At 45.0% G+C, this 23263-nt stretch overlaps 1 protein-coding gene across 7 annotated transcripts in view; it reads left to right on the forward strand.

Annotated features, from left to right (window-relative positions):
- syne3 (spectrin repeat containing, nuclear envelope family member 3) overlaps window positions 1-23263 on the forward strand; it is a 161128-nt gene that overhangs the window by 2661 nt on the left and 135204 nt on the right. For 5 of the 7 annotated variants that reach the window (XM_069912216.1, XM_069912212.1, XM_069912217.1 and 2 more), the window contains exons 2-5: window positions 2293-2447; window positions 14561-14733; window positions 16397-16706; window positions 19127-19306. In XM_069912216.1, the coding sequence (XP_069768317.1) occupies window positions 2301-2447; window positions 14561-14733; window positions 16397-16706; window positions 19127-19306 (810 nt within the window). In that variant the 5' untranslated portion in view covers window positions 2293-2300. The remainder of the gene's footprint in view (window positions 1-2292; window positions 2448-14560; window positions 14734-16396; window positions 16707-19126; window positions 19307-23263) is intronic. The other 2 variants (XM_069912214.1, XM_069912218.1) reach the window with 2 other exon arrangements.

Consider the following 23263-nt stretch of genomic DNA (forward strand, 5'->3'; position numbering starts at 1 on the left):
AGGACCCATGATTCGGAGCCGAACAGGAGCGTGGGTACGACAAAGGCTCTGTATACGCTTATCTTTGTGTGTTTCTTCAGGTGGTTGTTTTTCCAGACTATTTTGTGTAGTCTTCCAAAGGCGCTATTTGCCTTGGCGAGTCTGTTGTCTATCTCTTTGTCGATCCTTGCATCAGATGAAATGGTGCAGCCGAGGTAGGTAAACTGGTTGACCGTTTTGAGTTCTGTGTGCCCGATGGAGATGTGGGGGGGCTGGTAGTCATGGTGAGGAGCTGGCTGATGGAGGAACTCAATTTTTTTCAGGCTGACTTCCAGGCCAAACAATTTGGCAAGTCCGCAAAACAGGACGTCATGCGCTGGAGAGCTGGCTCTGAATGGGCAACTAAAGCGGCATTGTCTGCAAAGAGTAGTTCACAGAGAAGTTGCTCTTGTGTCTTGGTGTGAGCTTTCAGGCGCCTCAGATTGAAGAGACTGCCATCCGTGCGGTACCGGATGTAAACAGCGTCTTCATTGTTGAGGTCTTTCATGGCTTGGTTCAGCATCATGCTGAAGAAGATTGAAAAGAGGGTTGGTGCGAGAACGCAGCCTTGCTTCACGCCATTGGAGAAGGGTTCAGAGAGCTCATTGCTGTAGCTGACCCTACCTTGTTGGTTTTCGTGCAGTTGGATAACCATGTTGAGGAACTTGGGGTTGCATCCGAGGCACTAGTATTTGCCAAAGCCCTTTCCTGCTCACGGTGTCAAAGGCTTTGGTGAGGTCAACAAAGGTGATGTAGAGTCCTTTGTTTTGTTCTCTGCACTTTTCTTGGAGCTGTCTGAGGGCAAAGACCATGTCAGTAGTTCCTCTGTTTGTGCGAAAGCCACACCCATATCTTTGGCTTGGCTTCGCGGACGAAGATTTATGGAGGGGGTAAAAGTCCACGTCAGCTGCAGGCTCATTTGTGGCTTAAAAAAACACAAAACCCTCCACATCTCCTCCATAAATGTCCCTGTCCAAGATTCTCTTAAATGTCTCCAATATTTCAGCCTTTACCACCATCCCTGGCAAGGCATTCCACAATGCATCACCTCACACTTATCTGGATTGAAATCCATCTGCCACTTTTCTGCCCAACTCTGCATCCTGTCTATATCCTCTTGAAACCTTCAGCTCCATCCACAACTCCTCCAACCTTCATATCATCCACAAACTTACTGACCCATCCTTCTGCCTCTTCCTCCAGGTCCCATTGAAGAGTATTTTTAATGTCCCCACTGTACCAGCCTCTTTCTCCACCCTGGCGATGCATTCCACATACCCACCACTCTGTGTTTTATTACCTCCTTCATCTCCCCAAAACCTTTCCTCTGCTTACCTTAAACAGATGTCCTCTGGTATTTGATATTGTTGTCCTGTGGGGAAAAAGGCGCTGACTGTCCTCTTAGTCTATGGCCCTCATAATCTTTTGTATCTCTTGAGCACCTCTCATCTTTCGTCACTCCAAAGGGAAAAAACCTCGTTCTCTCAACCTTGCTTCATATGACAGGTTCTCCAATCCAAGCAGCATCACAGTACTCAACATCCTCTCAATTTTCCACATCTTTCCTGCAACGAGACGGCCATAATTGAGCACAATATTCCCAAGTGTGACCTAACCAGGGTTTTGTGGAGATGCAACATTACCTTCTGGCTCTGGAACTCGCTCTCCTGACTAATGAAAATCAGAGTACTTTACGGCTTCTTAACCTCCTCATCTTGTGCAGCAGCTTTGTGGGATCTGTGCATTTGGACCTCAAGGCCCCTTTTTTCCTCCCTGCTACCAAGAATCCTGCCATTAACCATGTATTCTGCACTTCCAAAGGGGTTGACTTCACTTTTCCAGAAATAACTGCAGGTGCAAACTAACTGACCCACTCTTCTATGTCCCTGTCTATCATTTATAAACATCACAAAGACCAATGGGGTCCTGAACAGAACAGCGAGAAAGAGACTGTTCTAGAATCAGGTCTGCATTTTAACTTGATTTTTATCTGCCTGGCAGATGGGGAGAAGGGTGAGAGAACCTGCTTAAGATGGTTCATCTTCGAGTGGGTGGAATGACTTTCCTGGTGCACCACTGCTTCATTGTGGGGTGCAGATCACTTGCTCCCATGAAATCTGTTGTACCACATTTGCTTCTAAGTGTTATCTGATCAGTGATAGGGTGCTAAATGTACATTACAAGCAGGCTCTTGTGTTCAGGAGTAATGTTACTTCCACCTGGTTGGTGGATATTATTTTACTGCATCTGTAATGCCTCTGTTTGTAATTCCAGTTGCTGAAATGATGGTGCAGGGAGCAGAGGAAGAATTTGGAACATGCTATTCAAATGTACACTCCTGGATCCAAATGATCCAGAAACGTTTGCAAGCCACTGACAATATAGAAGGATCAAAGGAAGCTCTGGAAGCCAGGCTGAAAGAGACTGAGGTGAGGAAAGAACTGGTCTATGGGTGATGCACAACCAAATTAATGATAAAGTAGTTATCTGTAATTACTCCAGGATTTTGATCAAATGGGGGAAATGGACCTCAGAATGTTGGAAGGAATTGAAATTGAACAAGTGTGTTTTGTGAGAGGTAGGGAGGGTAGGAATTACATGGTAAATGGCAAAGATTCAGAGAGAATTATCAAACAGGGAGACCCAGGTATCAGTGGACACAGTTACATGTGATGACACAGTTGGACAGTCTGGTGGTGAAGGCGGCGTTTGACACGCTTGTTTTCATCGACACTAGGAACATGTGGTTACCAAACTGGACAAAGGATGTCATGAAGCTGGAAAAGGGGCAGAAAAGATTCACTAGATTAACACTGGCACTGGAAGGCTTGAGAACACCGACATAGCATCATAAAAGTTCTCTGGCACATAATCTTGTGCTGAACAATGTCACCTACACCACAATAATCTAATCCTTCCCTACCTCACACCCATAATCCTCTATTGTTCTTGCATCTGTATGTCTATTGAAGAGTCTTTTGAGTGTCCCTATTGCATCAACCCTCAACACCACCCCTAGGTATGCATTCCAGGTATCCACCACTTTTTGTGTGTGGGGTGAGGGAAACTTGTGACATCTGCCATAAACTTTACTTGACTCATCTTTGCAGATGCCCTTTGGTATTTGCTATTTTCACCTGAGGATAAAGATGCTGGCTGTCCACCCTGTCTATGAGTCTCATTATGTCTATTAAGTCACTTCTCATCCTTCTTTGCTCTGAAAAGCCCGAGTTCTGTTGCCCTTGCTCATTAAGACATATTCTCCAATTCAGGCAGCATCCTGGTAAATCTCTTGTACACCTTCTCCAACCTTGTGTTGAAGTGATGAGAACTTAACATGATTGAACAATGCAGCACAGTTCAGGCCCTTTGGCCCTCAATGTTATGGTAACCCATATATCTCTTTCTTTAAAAAAAAGTACTAAACCTTCCCTTCTCTGACTCTCTATTTTTCTTTCATCCATGTGTCTGTCTAAGAGTCTTAAATACCCCCAGTGTTTCAGCTTCCACCACCATTCCCAGCAAGGCATTCCAGGCACCCACAGCTCTCTGTGTGTAAAAAGAAACCAAAAAAAACATTATCCCTGACGTCTCCCCTAAACTCCCCTCCCTTCACTTTGTATGCATGTCCTTTAGTGTTTGCTAATCCTGCTCTGGGAAACGGGCTGGCTGTCCACCCTATCTATACCTCTCATAATCTTATAGACCTCTATCACTCTCCTTTCATCCTTCTATGCTCCAAAGAGAAAAATCCCCAACTCTGCTAACCTTGCCCTGTAAGACTTGATTCCCAATCCAGGCAACATCCTGATAAATCTCTGTATCCTCTCCACAGCTTGCACATCCTTCCTATAATGAGGTGACCAGAACTGAACACAATACTCTAAGACTGGTCTCACCAGAGATCAGTCGATGACCTTTTTTCTCCTGAACTCAATACCCTATTAATGAACCCAGCATCCCATAGGCCTTCTTAGCTATCCTATCGTCCTGTGCGGTGACCTGGAGGGATGTTTGGATTTGAACCCTAAGGTCCCTCTGTTCATCCACACTCTTAAATAACCGACCTAGAACCCTGTACTCACCCTTCTGGTTTGTCCTTCCAAAATGCATCACCTCACACTTACCTGGATTGAAATCCATCTGCCACTTTTCTGCCCAACTCTGCATCCTGTCTATATTCTCTTGTAACCTTCAACAACCTTCAGCTCCATCCACAACTCCTCCAACCTTTGTGTCATCCATAAACCTACTGATCATTCTTCTGCCTCTTCATCCAGGTCATCTATAAAAATCACAAAGAGCAGGGGTCCCAGAACAGATCCCTGCAACATTCCACGAGTCACTGACCTCCAGACAGAAAACTTTCCTTCCACTAATACTCTCTGTTTTCTTCCTACAAGCCAATTTTTTATCCACACAGCCAAGGTTCCACTGATCCCGAGCCTCATGTCTTTCTGAATGAGTCTTTCATGCGTGACCTTGTCAAATACCTTGCTAAAATCCATGTAGTCCACATCTGCTGACCGACCCTCATCAATTTCTTTTGTAACCACCTCAAAAAACTCAATTAGACTCGTGAGGCTCGACCTTCCCTTCCCAAAGCCCTGCTGACTATCCTTGAGTAGACTGGACTTCTCCAAATGCTTTATTCTCCCACCCCCAGCCCCCCAGAGAACACTATTTTCCTATACTTATAACAAAGCTCTCTTTTTTCCCCCTTCTTCCCCTTCTCTTATCCATCTTTAAATCTTTATATATACATTATCTTAACTTTATATTTTTACATATTTTTGCATGTTTTCTTGCCGGTCCTTCTTGTCACTCCTCCTCCTCTCTTCTCCTGTCCTGCAAATGTTCAGCAAATTCTTGGGCTTTCTTTGAGTCCGAGAACAGTCTATTCCGTTCCCCAGGAATAAATACTTTGAGTACTGCTGGATGTCTTCATATAAAGTTATACCCTTTCTTCCATAAGATTGTTTTTGTCGTGTTGAATTCCTTCCTCTTCTATAAAAGTTTGAAACTTATGTCTGGGTAAAAAAATATTTTTTGTTCCTTATATTCCAATGGTTTATTATCTTCTCTAACATTCTTTCTTGCCTGCTCCAGTATGTTTTCTCTTGTCGTATATCTTAGAAGTTTTACCAATATGGATCTCGGTTTTTGATGTGGAGGCGATTTCGGTACTAGTACTCTATGTGCCCTTTCGATTTCTATTTCTTCATGTGTATCTGTCGTTCCCAGCACCTTCGGGATCCATCCTTTTATAAATTCCTTCATATCTGACCCTTCTTTGCCTTCTTTCAGTCCCACTATTTTTGTTTTTCGCCTACTGTAGTTTTCCAATACGTCAATTTATTGTGACAATAAATCTTGTCTCTTTAATTTTTTTTCCCCTCTCTTCCAACTTCCCTCTTAAATCATTTGTCTCCATTTCTACAGCAGCTTCTTGTTCCTCCACATTTTCTACTCTTTTCCCAATTTCAGTCATGACCAATTCTAATCTTTGCATTCTGTCTTCAGCTCTTTTCATTTTTCTTTTGATTGAACTAAATTCTAATGATGGCCATTCTTTTAATGACCTTATTTGTTCTTCGAAAAAGGCTTTATCTAAATTTTGTCCTTCTATTTTACTTTCTTCTTTCCTTTGAAATTCTTGGTCTTCTTCCTCCTCTTCTCCTGTGTCTGTATCTCCGTCTGTGTCATCATCTTCTCTGTATCTGTGTATCTTCATCCTTCTCTGGTGAGCTGTTTCTGTATCCCTGCCGGGCCTCCCGCCCCTGCCGGGCCTCCCGCCCCTGCCGGGCCTCCCGCCCCTGCCGGGCCTCCCGCCCCTGCCGGGCCTCCCGCCCCTGCCGGGCCTCCCGCCCCTGCCGGGCCTCCCGCCCCTGCCGGGCCTCCCGCCCCTGCCGGGCCTCCCGCCCCTGCCGGGCCTCCCGCCCCTGCCGGGCCTCCCGCCCCTGCCGGGCCTCCCGCCCCTGCCGGGCCTCCCGCCCCTGCCGGGCCTCCCGCCCCTGCCGGGCCTCCCGCCCCTGCCGGGCCTCCCGCCCCTGCCGGGCCTCCCGCCCCTGCCGGGCCTCCCGCCCCTGCCGGGCCTCCCGCCCCTGCCGGGCCTCCCGCCCCTGCCGGGCCTCCCGCCCCTGCCGGGCCTCCCGCCCCTGCCGGGCCTCCCGCCCCTGCCGGGCCTCCCGCCCCTGCCGGGCCTCCCGCCCCTGCCGGGCCTCCCGCCCCTGCCGGGCCTCCCGCCCCTGCCGGGCCTCCCGCCCCTGCCGGGCCTCCCGCCCCTGCCGGGCCTCCCGCCCCTGCCGGGCCTCCCGCCCCTGCCGGGCCTCCCGCCCCTGCCGGGCCTCCCGCCCCTGCCGGGCCTCCCGCCCCTGCCGGGCCTCCCGCCCCTGCCGGGCCTCCCGCCCCTGCCGGGCCTCCCGCCCCTGCCGGGCCTCCCGCCCCTGCCGGGCCTCCCGCCCCTGCCGGGCCTCCCGCCCCTGCCGGGCCTCCCGCCCCTGCCGGGCCTCCCGCCCCTGCCGGGCCTCCCGCCGGTTGCACCTTCACCGCTCACCTTCTTCCAGCATTTCATTCTCTTTCTCACCACTCTTCTTCTTTATTACTTACTTCCCCCAGCTGATCACCCCAATATTGGGGATCTCTCAGCTGGCTGCTCCTCAGCTGAGTCCCCCTCCCGCTGGCGTTAACCTTTTCTTTTACTTGCACACTGCGCATGCGCAACTCTTCACGCATGTGCAGTTGTGCACCTTCTTGGCTCTGAGAGACATTTTTTAAGTCCGCCAGTTGGGAGGACACTGCTCCTCTGGGGACTCACCAATACCGGAGATCGGCCACTCCTCTTCACAGTGGCTTTCTGCTCCGACCTGCAGGTAAGGCCTTCTTCTTTCTTCTCCAGTGATTTTCCTTCTTCCCTTTTCTCTGTTGTTTTTACTTTTTCTCTTTTGGGTGCCATCTTCTGTCTCTTCTCTGTAACTTTATCTTTCTCTTCCTGTATTTTATGTTTATTGAGCTCTGTTTTTTCACACTTTTTTTCTTTTCTCTGGAGAGGGCTGGCTATACTCGACCAGCCATTACTCCATCATGTGACTCCTCCCTCCTAAGCTCCTTCCTGGCTACCATATATTTCTCTTGAGCCCTTCCTGTTTCCTGCTTCCTATATCTAACATATGGTTCCTTAATTCTCTCGACTAGTTGCCTGACCTGTTTCGTCAGCCATGGTTCCCTTTTCCTACCATCTTTTCCATGTCCCAGTGGGACAAACCCATCCTGAACCCAGCTTATCTGTTCCTCTTTGCCCCGAGGGCTATTTGGGGTCCTAGACTCCTAGCACAATGAGAGCTCCCTTGCTATTTCTGACCCACCCATATCGACTCAGTGGACACTCTCTCTGCAGCCTCCTCCCTGTCTATAGTCGTGATACTATCCCTGACCCGGTAATGCTACTCCATTCCCCCCCTCCCCCCACCCTTTCCTACTTCCCATCCTATTTTTAAAATCCCTAAACCCCAGTACTTGCATCAGCCAATCCTGCCCTTCCTCCAGTCAAGTTTCAGTAATGGCCCAAACAATACTCTTAAGTGTTGTGTAACCAGAGTTTTGTGGAGATGCAACATTACCTCACAGTTCTTGAACTCGATCCCCGGACTTGCGAAGGCCAGCACAACATACTCCTAGATTATCTCATCGACTTCCATGGGAACTTTGATGGAACAATGGACCTCAAACCTACGATTACTCTGTTCCTCCACAAGAATCCTGTCATCAAGAGTGAGGTTACAGTGTACTTGGAGGCAAAGCCAGCGTGGTTTCCTTAAGGGAAAATCTTGCTTGGCAAACCTATCAGATTTATTTGAGAGGTGACAGGCATGCTGGATAAGAGAGATGCAGTAGATGTGTATCTGGATTTTCAGAAGGCATTTGACAAGATGCCACACATGGGGCTACTTGACAAGATCCCATGGTATTACAGGCAGGTGGAGCATTGGCTGATTGGGAGGAAGCAGAGCATATTCTGATTGGCTGCCAGTTGCTAGTGGTGTTCCCAGGGTCAGTGTTGGGGTCGCTTCTTTTTATGTTGTATATTAATGATTTGGATTATGGAATTAATGACTCTTTGGCCAAGTTTGTGGATGACACGAAGGTCGGTGGGGGAGTAGGATGTGTTGACGAAGCACAAAGGCTGCAGAAGGATTCTGATTAGAAGAATGGGCAGAGAAGTGGTCATTGAAATATAATTTCGTAAAGTGTACAGGCATATACACTTTGGTCGAAGAAATAAACGGGGAGACTATTTTCTAAATGGGGAGAGAATTGAAAATGCCCAAATGCAAATGGATCTGGGAGTCCTCGTATAGGACGGCCTGAAGGTAAACTTGCAGGTTGAGTCAGTGGTGAAAAAGGCAAATGCAAAGCTGGCGTTCGTTTCAAGGGGAATAGAATATAAAAGCAGGGCTTTATAAGGCATGGGGAGACCTCGCATGGAGGATTGTGATCAGTTTTGGGCTCCTCATTTAAGAAAGGATGAGCTGACATTACTGAGGGTTCATTTTGGACAATGAGGGGGTGATCTCATTGATACATTTTGAATGTAGAAAGGTGTGGACATATTAAATGCGGAAGATTGTTTCCGATGATGGGAGAGTCTTGGTCAAGAGGACGCATCTTCAGGATGAAGGGATGTCCACTTAGAACAAAGATGCGGAGGAATTTCTGTAGCCAGAAGGTGGCAAATCTGTGGAATTTGATGCCACAGGGGGTTGTTGAGGCCAAGTCATTGGGTGTATTTAAGGCAGAGATTGATAGGTTCTTGACTTGCCGGAGCATCAAAGGTTACGGGGAGTAAAGCAGGGAGTGGGGCTTTGTCGGGAAATGGATTAGCTCATGATTGAATGACAGGCATACTCAAAGTCGTTGAATAGTCTATTGTCTTGTGAATAAAATATGTCTTGTGTTCTCCAAATAGGAGATTCAGTATTGATCTCTCTCTCGTTGGAACCCCTATATAATGATTCAGTAAACTTTCCTGAACACATTTGAAATCTCTACTCGATCCAGCCCCTTTACACTTTGGGAATACTAGTTAATATATGTAAAGTTTAAAATAATTTATTAATGCAACATTATGTTTCTTGGAATTGTCTCATCTCTAAAACTTTTCCCTGACCAACAATGCCACCCATCCCCTTTTTATAATAATAATAATAATAATAACAATTACAGCACGGAAACAGACCATTAGGCCCTTCTAGTCCGCACCGAACCAAACACCCCTTTCTAATCCCACCTCCCTGCACAATGCCCATAACCCTCCATCTTCCTCTCATCCATATACCTGTCCAACCTTTTCTTAAATAATACAATTGACTCCGCCGCCACTATTTCTCCCGGAAGATCATTCCACACAGCTACCACTCTCTGAGTAAAGAAGTTCCCCCTCATGTTACCTCTAAACCTCTGCCCCTTAATTCTTAACTCATGTCCTCTTGTTTTAATCTTTCCTCCTATTAACGGAAATAGTCTATCCACATCCACTCTGTCTATCCCTTTCATAATCTTAAATACTTCTATCAAATCCCCTCTCAACCTTCTACGCTCCAAAGAATAAAGACCCAATCTGTCCAATCTCTCCCCATACTCCAGATGCTTAAACCCAGGCAACATTCTGGTAAACCTTCTCTGCACTCTCTCCACTCTGTTTATATCCTTCCTATAATTAGGCGACCAGAACTGCACACAGAACTCCAAATTAGGCCGCACCAACGTCTTATACAATCTCAACATCACCTCCCAACTCCTATATTCCATGCAATGATTGATAAAGGCCAGCATACTAAAAGCCTTCTTCACCACCCTATTCACGTGAGTTTCTACCTTCAGGGAACGATGTACCGTCACTCCTAAATCTTTCTGCTCTTCTGTATTCCTCAATGCTCTCCCATTTACCACATATGTCCTATTCTGATTCTTCTTACCAAAATGAAGCACCTCACACTTATCAGCATTAAATTCCATCTGCCATTTTTCAGCCCACTTTTCTAAGCAGCCCAAATCCCTCTGCAATCCTAGAAAACCTTCTTCATTATCCACTATTCCACCTATCTTAGTATCGTCTGCATATTTACTAATCCAATTCACCACCCCATCATCTAGATCATTAATGTATATAACGAACAACAATGGGCCCAATACAGATCCTTGAGGCACACCACTGGTCACCGGCCTCCAACCTGACAGACAATTATCCACTACCACTCTCTGGCCTCTCCCTTTCAGCCAATGTTCAATCCATTTGACTATCTCAAAATTTATACCTAAAGACTGCACCTTCCTAACTAACCTTCCATGTGGTACCTTATCGAAGGCCTTACTGAAGTCCATATAGACAACATCCACTGCGCTACCCTCATCCACATTCCTAGTCACCTCTTCAAAAAATTCAATCAGATTGGTCAAACATGACCTTCCTCCCACAAATCCATGTTGAGTACTCCTGATCAGACCCTGTCTATCCAGATGTTTATAAGTACTATCTCTAAGAATTTTCTCCATTAATTTACCTACCACAGACGTCAAACTTACAGGCCGATAGTTGCCAGGCTTCCTCCTTGAACCCTTTTTAAATAACGGAACCACATGCGCAATGCGCCAATCCTCCGGCACTATCCCCATATCTAATGACATTCGAAAAATTACCGCCAGAGCCTCTGCTATTTCCTCCTTCACTTCTCTCAATGTCCTGGGGAAGATCCCGTCTGGTCCTGGTCCACCTTTATATTCTTCAAAAGCCTTAAAACTACACCTTTTGTAATCTCTATATTCCCCATATTTACCCAATTTGCTTTTTTTATCCCACATCTCCCAATATCCTTCTCCTTAGTGAATACCGAAGAAAAGAAACTGTTCAATATCTCCCCCATTTCTCTAGGTTCCACACACAGTTTTCCACTCTGATTTTCTGAGGGACCAATTTTGTCTCTAGCTTTCCTCTTACCATTAACATATTTGTAGAACTCTTTTGGATTTGTTTTCACCCTGCTTGCCATAGTTTTCTCGTACCTTCTTTTAGCTTTCCTAATTCCTCTCTTAAGATTCCTCTTACATTCAATGTATCTTTCAAACATCTCCTTAACTCCATGCTTCTTATATCTAATGTACGCCTCCCTTTTTCTTCGAACCAAGTTTCCAATATTCCTTGAAAACCACGGCTCTCTCAAACCTTTTGCCCCTCCTTTTAACCTAACAGGAACATAAAGCTTTTGCACTCTCAAAATCTGATCTTTAAAAGACTTCCATCTCTCTACTACATCCTGCCCATAAAACAAATTGTCCCAATGCACACCCTGCAAGTCCTTTCGCATCTCCTCAAATCTAGCTTTTCCCCAATCAAAAACCTCAATCCTTGGCCCTGATTTCTCTCTTTCCATAATGACATTGAAGCTGATGGCATTATGATCACTGGACCCGAAGTGCTCGCCAACACTAACCTCCGTCACTTGACCCATCCCATTTGCCAACAGTAGATCTAACACTGCTCCTTCTCTGGTCGGCACCTCTACATATTGTTGTAAAAAACTATCTTGCACACATTTCACAAACTCTAACCCATCCATTCCTTTCACAGAATGTGTTTCCCAATCTATATGTGGAAAATTAAAATCTCCCATAATTACAACCCTGTGCTTATCACAAATATCTACTATCTCCCTACAGATTTGCTCCTCTAGGCCTCGGTCCCCTCCGGGTGGTCTATAATACACCCCTACAAGTGTAACCTCTCCTTTCCTACTCCTCAGTTCCACCCAAATAGCCTCCGTGGATGTGCCCTCTAATCTATCCTTCCTAGGCACCGCTGTAATATTTTCCCTGACAAGCAATGCAACCCCACCTCCTCTTGCCCCTCCGACTCTATCACACCTAAAACAACGAAACCCAGGGATATTCAGTTGCCAATCACATCCCTCCTGCAACCATGTCTCACTAATCGCTACCACATCATACTTCCAAGTATCAATCCACACCTTCAGCTCATCCACCTTTTTTACAATACTCCTGGCATTAAAATATATGAATTTCAGGGATTTCCCATTTTTTAATCCCTGTTTTCCCTCATCTTTAAGAACAACATTATTTACTTTTCCTGACAATTGCCCTTCATCTTCTTCCAGAGCATTTCCCTTCTCTATCACCTGCCCATCCATATTCAAATACTTACTACAAACTTTCATTGTTTTCATTCTAACCTTCTCCTTACTGCTCTGTACTATTTTGTTCCCTTCCCCCAACCATTCTAGTTTAAAGGATCCTGAGTAGCCCTAGCAAATACCTCTGCCAGGATTCTGGTCCCCCTGGGATTTAAGTGTAACCCGTCCTTTCTATACAGGTCACATCTCCCCCAAAAAAGGTCCCAGTTATCCAGAAACTTAAAACCCTGCCCCTTACTCCACCCCTTCAGCCACGTGTTAATCCTCCACCTCATCCTATTTCTATTCACACTGTCACGTGGCACAGGGAGTAATCCAGAGATTACCCCCTTTGCGGTCCTTCTTTTTAACTCCCTACCTAACTGCCTGTACTCACTTTTTAGGACCTCTTCTCTAATTCTCCCTATGTCATTGGTACCTACATGTACCACGACCTCTGGCTCCTGTCCCTCCCACTTTAGGATATCTGGGACACGAGCAGCAACATCTCGGACCCTGGCACCAGGGAGGCAAACCACCATCCGGTTCTCCTTGCTGCGTCCGCAGAATCCCCTATCCGTCCTCTTAACTATGGAGTCTCCTACCACAATTGCCCTCCTCTTCCTTTCCCTCCCTTTCTGAGCTACAGGGGCCGACCTCGTGCCGGAGGCACAGCCACTGTCACTCCCCCCAACCTTGATGTCCCCCTCAACAGTGCTCAAAGAGGCGTACTTATTGCTGAGGGTTACATTCACAGGGCTCGTCTCTGGCACCTTACGTTCTTTTGTCCCTCTCCTAACAGTTACCCACCTTTCATCCTCCCGTGGCCCTGGCGTGACCACCTGGCTGTAACTCCTGTCTATGACTACCTCTGTTTCCCTAACCAGCCTGAGGTCATCGAGCTGCAGCTCTAGTTCCCTAACACGGTCCCTGACAATCTGCAACTCGACACACCTAGTGCAGATATGGACATCCGGGAGTCTGGAAGACTCCAGGACCTCCCACATCTGGCACTCCCGACAACACACAGCCTTAACACTCATCCCTTACCCCAATGAAGTAGTAATAAAGACTATCTTAGCTTTCTCTCCGCCTGCTTTCGCCGAAGCCTGATGAGCCAAAGCCTGGAAGTCCCACTCCTTCACTGGGCCACTCATTCGCTGGCCGCTCGCTGTCCCTCTTATTTATTGGCCTTTTACCAATTAACCCCTACACACTCTCCTGTACGCTGACTCGACCAATGGCCGCCTCCGACGCCGACTCCTCCCCGCAGACCCTGGTAAGAAACTTTTAAAAAAGTTTTCTTACCTGCCCCGGACTCTTTTCTTTTCTGTCCTTCTCCTCTCCTCTCCTCTCCTCTCCTCTCCCTACTGCTAAGCTCTGTCCCCAGTAAGAGTCTTTAAAAAGACCTTACCTTCCCGTCACACTCTCCTGTACGCTGGCTCGACCAATGGCCGCCTCCGACGCCGACTCCTCCCCGCAGACCCTGGTAAGAAACTTTTAAAAAAGTTTTCTTACCTGCCCCGGACTCTTTTCTTTTCTGTCCTTCTCCTCTCCTCTCCTCTCCTCTCCTCTCCCTACTGCTAAGCTCTGTCCCCAGTAAGAGTCTTTAAAAAGACCTTACCTTCCCGTCACACTCTCCTGTACGCTGGCTCGACCAATGGCCGCCTCCGACGCCGACTCCTCCCCGCAGACCCTGGTAAGAAACTTTTAAAAAAGTTTTCTTACCTGCCCCGGACTCTTTTCTTTTCTGTCCTTCTCCTCTCCTCTCCTCTCCTCTCCTCTCCCTACTGCTAAGCTCTGTCCCCAGTAAGAGTCTTTAAAAAGACCTTACCTTCCCGTCACACTCTCCTGTACGCTGGCTCGACCAATGGCCGCCTCCGACGCCGACTCCTCCCCGCAGACCCTGGTAAGAAACTTTTAAAAAAGTTTTCTTACCTGCCCCGGACTCTTTTCTTTTCTGTCCTTCTCCTCTCCTCTCCTCTCCCTTTACTGCATTTGAAACCATGCAACCTGGAACAGTCGTGCCCCTCCTGCAACCAAGTCTTACCATTAGCCACAATGTCATCGCACCATGTGCTGATGTATGATCTCCATTCATCTGCCTTTCCTACGATACTCCTTGTATTGACATAGACACAACTCATTATTCTCTTCTCTTGTTGTTAGTCCTGAAGTGAATCACAACATTTTGCTGTTCACTTTCACACATAAGAATGGTGTGGACTCGATGTGTGACTTCCCTGACCCTGGCACCCAGGAGGCAGCATAGCTTCATGGAATCTTGATCTCATTCACAGAAACAGCAGGTGTTGATCAGCTGTTCAGGTTATTAATTTTTCATATGTTCTGTTGGATAGGAAATCTTGACCAAGGAAGCTGAAGGAAGAAGGTGGTTACAGATGGTGCAGGCAAAGGCAGATTTGATACTGCGGGATAAGAGTGATGACAAGAAGCACGAAATCCACAGGGCGATGAAACAAATCAAAACCATGTGGGAAGATACTCAGACTAACATGGTGCATTGTCACAGGTACCACTCACACAGCTTCCAGGGAAGATTTTCAGTGCCTGTTGAGAATTTGAGTGTGGCATAACGTTTAGTCTCGGTACAATTTCTCTTTGACATCACTGAACAACTTGAACATTTTGTAAAGGCTGAAGAAGATTTTTGCATGGGTGTGTGGGTTGTGGCTGTGATATTGGTGGGAGATGCGGATAATGTGGAGGGAGTAGAATGTTGTGGAGTAATGATGGAGACATCCAAACCTTGCAGTATTTTCATAATTCTATAATCTTGCGCATTAATCTCATGAGGGAAATGTCCAGCCTGCCTTCCTCAGCCATTAAATCTCACCTTTGACCCCTTTAAACATGGAACATAGAAGCTCACAATGTTGGGCCAACTTCATAACCTACCCTAACAGCTGCCTGGACTTTCCCTACTGCGTAACCCTCCATTTGTTTCAGTTCCATCTAATAGTCACTAAAGAGATCCTATTGTACGTGCCTCCACCACTTGCTGTCAGCACCTTCCATGCACCCACCACTCAGTGGAAATATGTACTGTACCTCTTGAATTCTCCCCCCCCACCCCCCCCAAGTTCTTACTCCCAAGCACCATAAAACTATGCTCCCTGGTGTTAACCTTTTCAGCCCTGGGAAAAAGCCTCTGGCCATCCACATGATCAATCCCTCTAAGTTCTATTACCCCTCATCCTCCATTCCTCTAAGGAATCCATTCCTCAACCTATCCCCATAAGGCATGTTCTCCAATCCAGGCAACATCCTTGTACATCTTCTCTGCCCCCATAGAGCCATGGAACGCTACAGCACAGAAAACGCCATTCAGCCCCTTTAGTCTGTGCCGACCATCATTTCCCTAGTCCCATTGACCTGCTCCCAAACTGTAACCCTCCAGGGCTCTCACATCCATGCAACTATCCAATTTACTCTTAAAACAGAGGTGGAACCTGCATTCACCACTTTAGATGGCAGCTCATGCCCTGCTCCCACCACTCTGAGTGAAGAACTTCCCCCTAATGTTCCTTCTAAATCTCTCCCCCTTCAGTTAAAACTAGTACCTCTCGTATTTATCTCCTGCAATCTATGTAGAAAATTCCTATTCGCATCTACCCTGTCTACACTTCTCTTAATCTTATAAACCTTGATCTAATCTCCCCTCATTCTTCTTTGCTCCAAGGAATAAAGTCCTAACCTGTTGAATCTCCCTGTAACTCAATTCCTGAAGACCCAGAAACATTCTAGTACATCTTCTCTCTCAATCTTTCAATCTTATTAATATTCTTCCTGTAATTAGGCATCCAGAATTACACACAATATTCCAAATTTGTCCTTAGCAATGTGTTAAACAACTTCAACATAACGTCCCAACTCCTATACTCAATACTTTGATTTATAAAGGCCAAGATGCCCAAAGCTTTCTTTACAACTCTGTCCACATGCAACACCACCTTCAGGGAATAATATATATGTATTGTCCGTCTGTATGCGTGTTTTGTCTGGTTGTGTGTCTGCGTGTTTACACTGAGGACCGGAGAACACTGTTTGTCCGTTTGTACTTGGCAGCCAGATGATAATAAATGTAACTCCTTGTAACTGAATTTTTTCAGCTCTGGCAGGATGATGAAGGTCTGATTTTGATTAGAATTGATGTTCATCTTATTCCCTCCCAGTCGGATTGAATGGGTTTTGCTGCATTGGTCGGAATATTTGAAGGCAAGGGAGGACTATTTTTCATGGCTGATAAACATAAAACAGAAGCTGGACTCCGATCTTGAATTACAGCTTGCCTTAAAGGAGAAGAAATTGCAGCTCAACCATTATGAAATTATCCTCAGTAGCATCCTGAACCAGACACCTCTGCTTGAACGTCTCCTCCAGGAATCGGGGTCCTTGTTTGCCAAAACTGTAGATGAGACGCTTAATGAGGAAGCTCAGCAGAAATTAAAAACTGATCATGAGGAACTTGAGTTGAAAGCAAAGGTGGGATGAACTCGTTGCTTCTGTACTTTGTATGAATGGAGGGATGTTTGTGTGAACCAGTGTTCTGTTTTATATTACAAATTTCTATGCATGTCTTTAATAATCTGTTTGGAACATGGGCAAAATATCATCCCTGGTTAAAATCTTCCATCAGGCCACCTCACAGAACACAGATTTCAGGTAATCAACAAAAGAGCCAAGGCCACCAGTCGACATGGGCTGATGAGCTCTTGGATTCCACAGCATGATGTTTGAATGGTGATGGAAGCAGATTGAGTCGTAAATTTCTAAAGTAATTCGATTAAATATTGGCAAAAGCTTGAACAGACACGATTGCCAAAGATATTTCATGCTGTATGATTCAGTGGGCATAAATCAAAGAGCAATGGGGTAGATCGACAGGGATGAATGATTTATTTAAATTTAGACCAACAGCAGAGGAACTGGCCTTTTTGGCTCACAAGCTGCTGCCACCCATTTACACCCAGTTAACTTAGAACCCCGGGTACGTTTTGAAGGGTGGGAGGAAACTGGAGCCCCTGGGGAAAACCCACACAGACATGGGGAGAACGTACAAACTCTTTACAGACAGCGTAGGATTTGAACCTGGTGCCGAAACAGCATTACGCTAACCGTGGTCAATACCAAGTTGCAATGTTAAATTAGGCAGGAGAAGACAGGACCTTGATGGAGGTTTTCACCTCTTCCTCAGTAACAAATGAAGAGTGAAGAGGGGGCATGGTTGGCATAGCAGTTAGCGCAAAGCCTTTACTGCACCAGCGATTGGGACTAGACTGGTGTTTGAATCCCGCACTGTCTGTATGGAGTTTGTACGTTCTCATGTACGCGCGGGTTTTCTCGGGGTGGGGGGGGTTCCAGTTTCCTTCCACTGTTCAAAACGTTCCGGAGTCCTGGTTAATTGTGTGTAAATTGGGTGGTATGGACTTGTGGTCGAAAGGGCCTGTTACCGTGCTGAATGTCTAAATTTGAAAAAATTATAAAAACTTTTTTATTGGATTGTTCCTTTCTTTAATAAGGGCAGGAAGGGAGAGGCAAGGTCATCACAGAACACTCCAGCACAGAAGATTGCCCTTTGGCCCATCTTGTCCATGCTGAACAATGTATTGCAATGACTCTCATCATCTTATACCTGGACCATCCCCCTCCTATCCATGAAACTATTCAATTTTCTTTTCAATGTCAAAATCAAACTCACATCCACCACTTCTGCTGGCAGCTCTTTCCACCCTTGAGTGAAGAATTTCCCACACGTTCCCCAGAAATATTACAACTTTCATCCTCAACCTTATGTCTCCTAAATATTGTCTCACCCAACCTCTGGGAAACGCCTGTTTGCATCCACCATGTCAGTTGTTGGAGTAAATCCAAAGGGAAAGAATTCATTTAAACTTTAAAATGGGGCTAAGCCAGAATAGACACCGTGGTTTTGGTCAGGAAATTCCTGATTCAATAAATGTTTGATCTTTGAGAAATGTTGAGCGTGGAATAGTTCAGTACAGGAAAAAGCCTTTTGGCTTGCTGTCTGAACAAGAGATGTGCACAGAGATAGGGTTAGGGTTCCAGACACCTTCCACACTGTGGTGGAGAGGACAGGGGGTGGGGGAGAGAATTACTGTATAGTTCTTGTACTGTAATCTCCTTTCAACCTTTTCTTCTCTCATTTTAAAGCCCTGCCCTCTGGTATGTGACATTTTTATGCATTAATTGCACGAGTTACTGCAGAGAGATGCTTCAAGTATCAATGTTTTTCTCTATATTTTCCACAATTTGGTTTATAATCCCTGTGATTGGTAAATACAAATTTATTATCCTCTTCAAAACAACGATAATTCAAGGTGATTGATTACTTTTGTGACACTTGTTCATGACAATAAATTCTAATCCTGATTCTAATGCAAAATAAAATGTCCTTAACAGGAAATAATTTTTAACACTTAATGTTAATGGTACCGGTCATGGTTTATTCTTTGAAAGCAGCTTCTTCCCCTGTGTGTTTCAGAATGAACTGTGTTGGGGTGGGGTGGGAGAGAGTGAGAGGAACACCACCTGGAAGGGACAACTATCTCCTTCGCTGACGACCAAGGGTGGTGATCCACTAGGTCCGTCTGATGAGTAAGGGCGGCGATCCTCTGAGTCTGTCTGTGAGTAAGGGCGGTGATCCACTGGGTCTGTCTGTGAGTAAGGGCGGCGATCCACTGGGTCTGTCTGGCGAGTGAGGGCAGTGATCCACTGGGTCTGCCTGGCAAGCAAGGGTGGTGATCCACCAGGTCCATCTGACAAGTGAGGGCCATAATCCACTGGGTCCATCTGGCGAGCGAGGGTGGTGATCCACTGGGTCCATCTGGAAAAATGTGTGTAGAAATGTTACCACCTTGATTCATATTTAAAATCCAGTTCAGATTTTCGTATTTCAGCAAAAGGTGACCATTTTGGAAGAAATTGTGCAAGAACATCAGCTTTACCTGGAGAATTGTGAGAAATTTGCAAACTGGCTGCAATTGATGAAGGAAAAGAACAACTGTTGCAACATGCACAAGAAGAACCAGGACCACGTGGATGGATCACTCCAAGAGCTGAGGGTGAATACATTCATCACCATTTGTACTGGTAAAACAACACCGTGCACTGAAGGGCCTTGTCTGCGCTACACTCGTGTTCTAAATTGGATTACAGGAGCGGTTCCCAGAATTCTTTCAGATGCTCCTGTATTTGACCTTAAACATACATTACAGCACAGTACAGGCCCTTCAGCCCACAATGGTGTGCCAGCCTTTGTAAACCTACTCCACAACAGTCTGACTTTTTGTGACCTCATTCCCATTGCTCTCTATTTTTTTCATGCATTCATGACCCTGAGCATTTGTACCAGCCTCCTCTACCACTCTGGCAGTGTGTTCCAGGCATCCACCATTCTCTGTGCTTTTTAAAAAAAAACCCCATAAATCGTACTGGTGGTTGTACCTCTTTTAGGTGTAATTGGGCATCATGGGGTCATGGACTAAAAGGGCCTGTTACGGTGCTGTATATCTAACTTTAAAACAAAATTTACCTTTGACTTACCAAAATTTCTCCACCACTCACCTGTAACAGATGTCCCCTGGTATTTTCTACTGCGATGCCAGGGAAAAGGCACTGTACGTCCACCCTATCTAAGCCCATAATAATCGTATACCTCTATTAAGTCACCTCTCATCCTTCTTCACTCCAAAGAGACAAGTCCTAGCTCTATCATCCTTCTTTTATAAGACAGGTTCTCCAATCCATGTAATTATCATCTGCACCCTTTCGAAAGGATCCACATCCTTGCTGCAGTGAGGCGACCAAAACAGCATCCGAGTGTGGTCAAACCAGACTTGACTAGAGCTCCATCAGTACCTCACCGCTCTTGAATTCAATCCCCTGACTCATGAAGGCCAACATGCCATGCATCTTCTTAACCAGCATATACAATTGAATGACAACCTTATGGGATCTATGGATTCGGATCCCAAGGTCACTCTGTTCCTCCACACTGTTAGAATCCTGATATGAGCCATGTACTCAGTCTTTAAGTTTGACCTGACAAATTGCATCACTCCACACTTAACCAAATTGAGCTCCATCTGCCACCTCTGCATCTTCTTGTAACCTTGGAACCATAGAACACTATAGCCATTCAGCCCTTCTAGTCTGTGCTGACCATTGTTCAGCTAGTCCCAATAACCTGCTCCCATTCCATAACCCTCCAGACCTCTCCCATCCATGTATCTATCCAATTTATTCTTAAATCTCAAGATCGAGTCCGCACCCACCATATCAGATGGCAGCTCATTCCACACTCCCACCACTCTCTGAGTGAAAAAGTTCCCCCTAAACCTTTTCCTTTTCACAATAAAGTCATTTCCTCTTTAAAGGAAAAAAGTGAAGATATGGATCGATTAGCATCCTTCAGAAACCAGACAGAGAATTGCTGGATCATCCAAATTACTTAAATCTGCCGATCATGATAGTTTTCTATGGATGGGCCCCACTTCAATTTCATTATTAATATCCTTATTTATGAGGATTTATTGGATTTCAGATCAGCCTCAATGACTGGGATTAAGAAGGATTGGAGCGTGATCTCAGTATAACATTTCCAGATGAAGACTGGTTCTCTGCTCTTTGATCAATTTTTCATTTTGTGCAAGGCATTGTGTATTACAATTTAAGGTGGTACATAGAACACATATGTCCAAACTTAAATGATCTTGTTTTTATGCAGGTGTTGATCCATTATGTGAGAAGTGCAAAATTTTTGAAGTGTCATTGATCCATATGTTTTGGGAGTGTCCCAATTTAGGAATATTTTGGAAAAAATTTTCAATCTTTATCGATAATTTTTAAGATCAATGTTGAACCATGTCCTTTAACTGCCTTGTTTGTTTTTTTTCTTGGGAACCAGATCAACCTTTGTTAGCATCTCAGGAGAAAAGTTTTAACTTTTAGCACATTGATAGCCAGACAAGCAGTTTTATTGAAATGGAGTGATGAACTCCCAGCGGTTTGTATACAGTGGCTACACGATGCAATTATATATTTAAGCTTGGAGAAAATTAGGTACAACATTATAGATAGAAAGGTTTAATTTCAAAAGGTCTACATTAAATTTCATCTGGAATTTTTCCAGCTGGTCCAGATCCCTCTGCAAGCTTTGAAAACTTTCTTTGTTGTCCACAACATCTCCAGTCTTATTGTCATCTACAAACTTGCTGATCCAATTTACCACATTATCATCCAGATCATTGATATAGACAACAAACAACAATGGTCCCAGAACCAATCCCTGGGGCACCACTAGTCACAGGCCTCCAGTCTGAGAAATTACCATCCACCACTACTCTCATGTTGATCCTTGTTAAAGGCCTTACTAAAGACAATGTAGACAACATTCACAGCCTTTCCTTCATCAATGTTCCTGGTAACCTGCTTGAAAACTCTACAAGGTTGGTAAAACACGACCTACCATGCACAAAGCCATGTTGATTATCCCTAATCAGTCCTTGGTGATCCGAATAATTGTATATCTGATCTCTTAGAATACCTTCCAATAATTTACCTACTACTGTCAGGCTCACTGGCCATTAATTTCCAGGGTTACTTTGGAGCCTTTTTTAAACAATGAACAACATGAGCTACCATCCAATCCTCCGGCACCTCACCCATGGCTAAGAACATTTCAAATATTTCTGACAGAGCCCCTGCAATTTCTATACTAGCCTCCCTTAAGGTCTGAGGGAATATCATGTCAGGCCCTGGGGACTTATCCACCCTTATTTGCTTTAAGACAGCAAGCACTTACCTCTCTTTAATCTGTATCGGTTCCATGACCCAACTGCTTGTTTTCCTTACTTCCCACAACTCTGTGACTGTTTCCTGAATGAATACTGATGGGGAAAAAAAAACACAGGATCTTCCCCATCTTTTTCAGCTCCGTACAAAGCTGACCACTTGATCTTTAAGGGGACAAATTTTGTCCTTTCCTATCCTTTTATTCTTAATATACCTGTAGAAACCCTTAAGATTTTCCTTCACATTGTCTGCCAAAGCAACATGTCTTGTTTTTAAGGTTGGATTTTCTTGAGGTTTTTTTTTTGCATTTTCTATGCTCCTCAAGTACCTCATTTGCTCTATGTTGCCTATACCTGTTATACACTTCTTCCGAACCAAATCCCCAATATCTCTGAAAAACCAAGGTTCCCTACACCTGATGACCTTACCTTTAATCCTGACAGGGACATACAAACTCTGTACTCTCAAAATTTCACCTTTGAAAGTCCTCCACTTTCCTTGCACATCCTTGCCTGAAAACAACATCCCAATCCATGCATTCTAGCTTCTTTCTCGTTTCCTCAAAATTTTTCTCATGTTTTAAATAGAAAGGACCATTCCAAACAGTTGAATGCTTTTTCCGTTTCCAGGGAGACTCTAATACTTGGATTGCATTTGAATTTTGTCACGTGTATTAAATACACATCTCCTGGCACTATTTTCCCCCTTAAATCGGAGTTCCCACCCTGCTACTTTCTTTTCTTTCTAGAGCTCGCCATGTAAATTTTTCTTTTAGCAGTAATAACAAGGTGGTTCAGAACTACTAAATATAAATAAAAAGATACAGGTTTCAATTAGTCCTGTTATGAAATGGTCTTTTCCGTCTTCTCATCTGGTGACTTTAATCTTTTAATGACATTCTTAAAAACTCTTCCACTTCTTCTTTGTTCTTGAAAATTCATTGATTACCTTCTGAGACATCCACCCTCAATGTCGCTGGGTTAATCATTGAATATTTAAAGATTTGGATTGTAGTTGTCTCTTTACCTCATCAAATTCCTTTCTTTGACCATGTACTAGAAAAACATCACTTTTGCATTGTACACCACTAATAGGCTTTTGTAAATTTTTTTGAATATTCGTATGTTGCTCCCAACATCACATCTCTCTCCCAGAAACTTAAAAGTCTTACCAGGACTGGTCGTGGTCAGTTCGCCGTTTCTTCTGGGTCCGAGGGTCCGGTGAGG

This window comes from Narcine bancroftii, assembly GCF_036971445.1.
Source record: "Narcine bancroftii isolate sNarBan1 chromosome 2 unlocalized genomic scaffold, sNarBan1.hap1 SUPER_2_unloc_2, whole genome shotgun sequence".
Taxonomy (NCBI): domain Eukaryota; kingdom Metazoa; phylum Chordata; class Chondrichthyes; order Torpediniformes; family Narcinidae; genus Narcine; species Narcine bancroftii.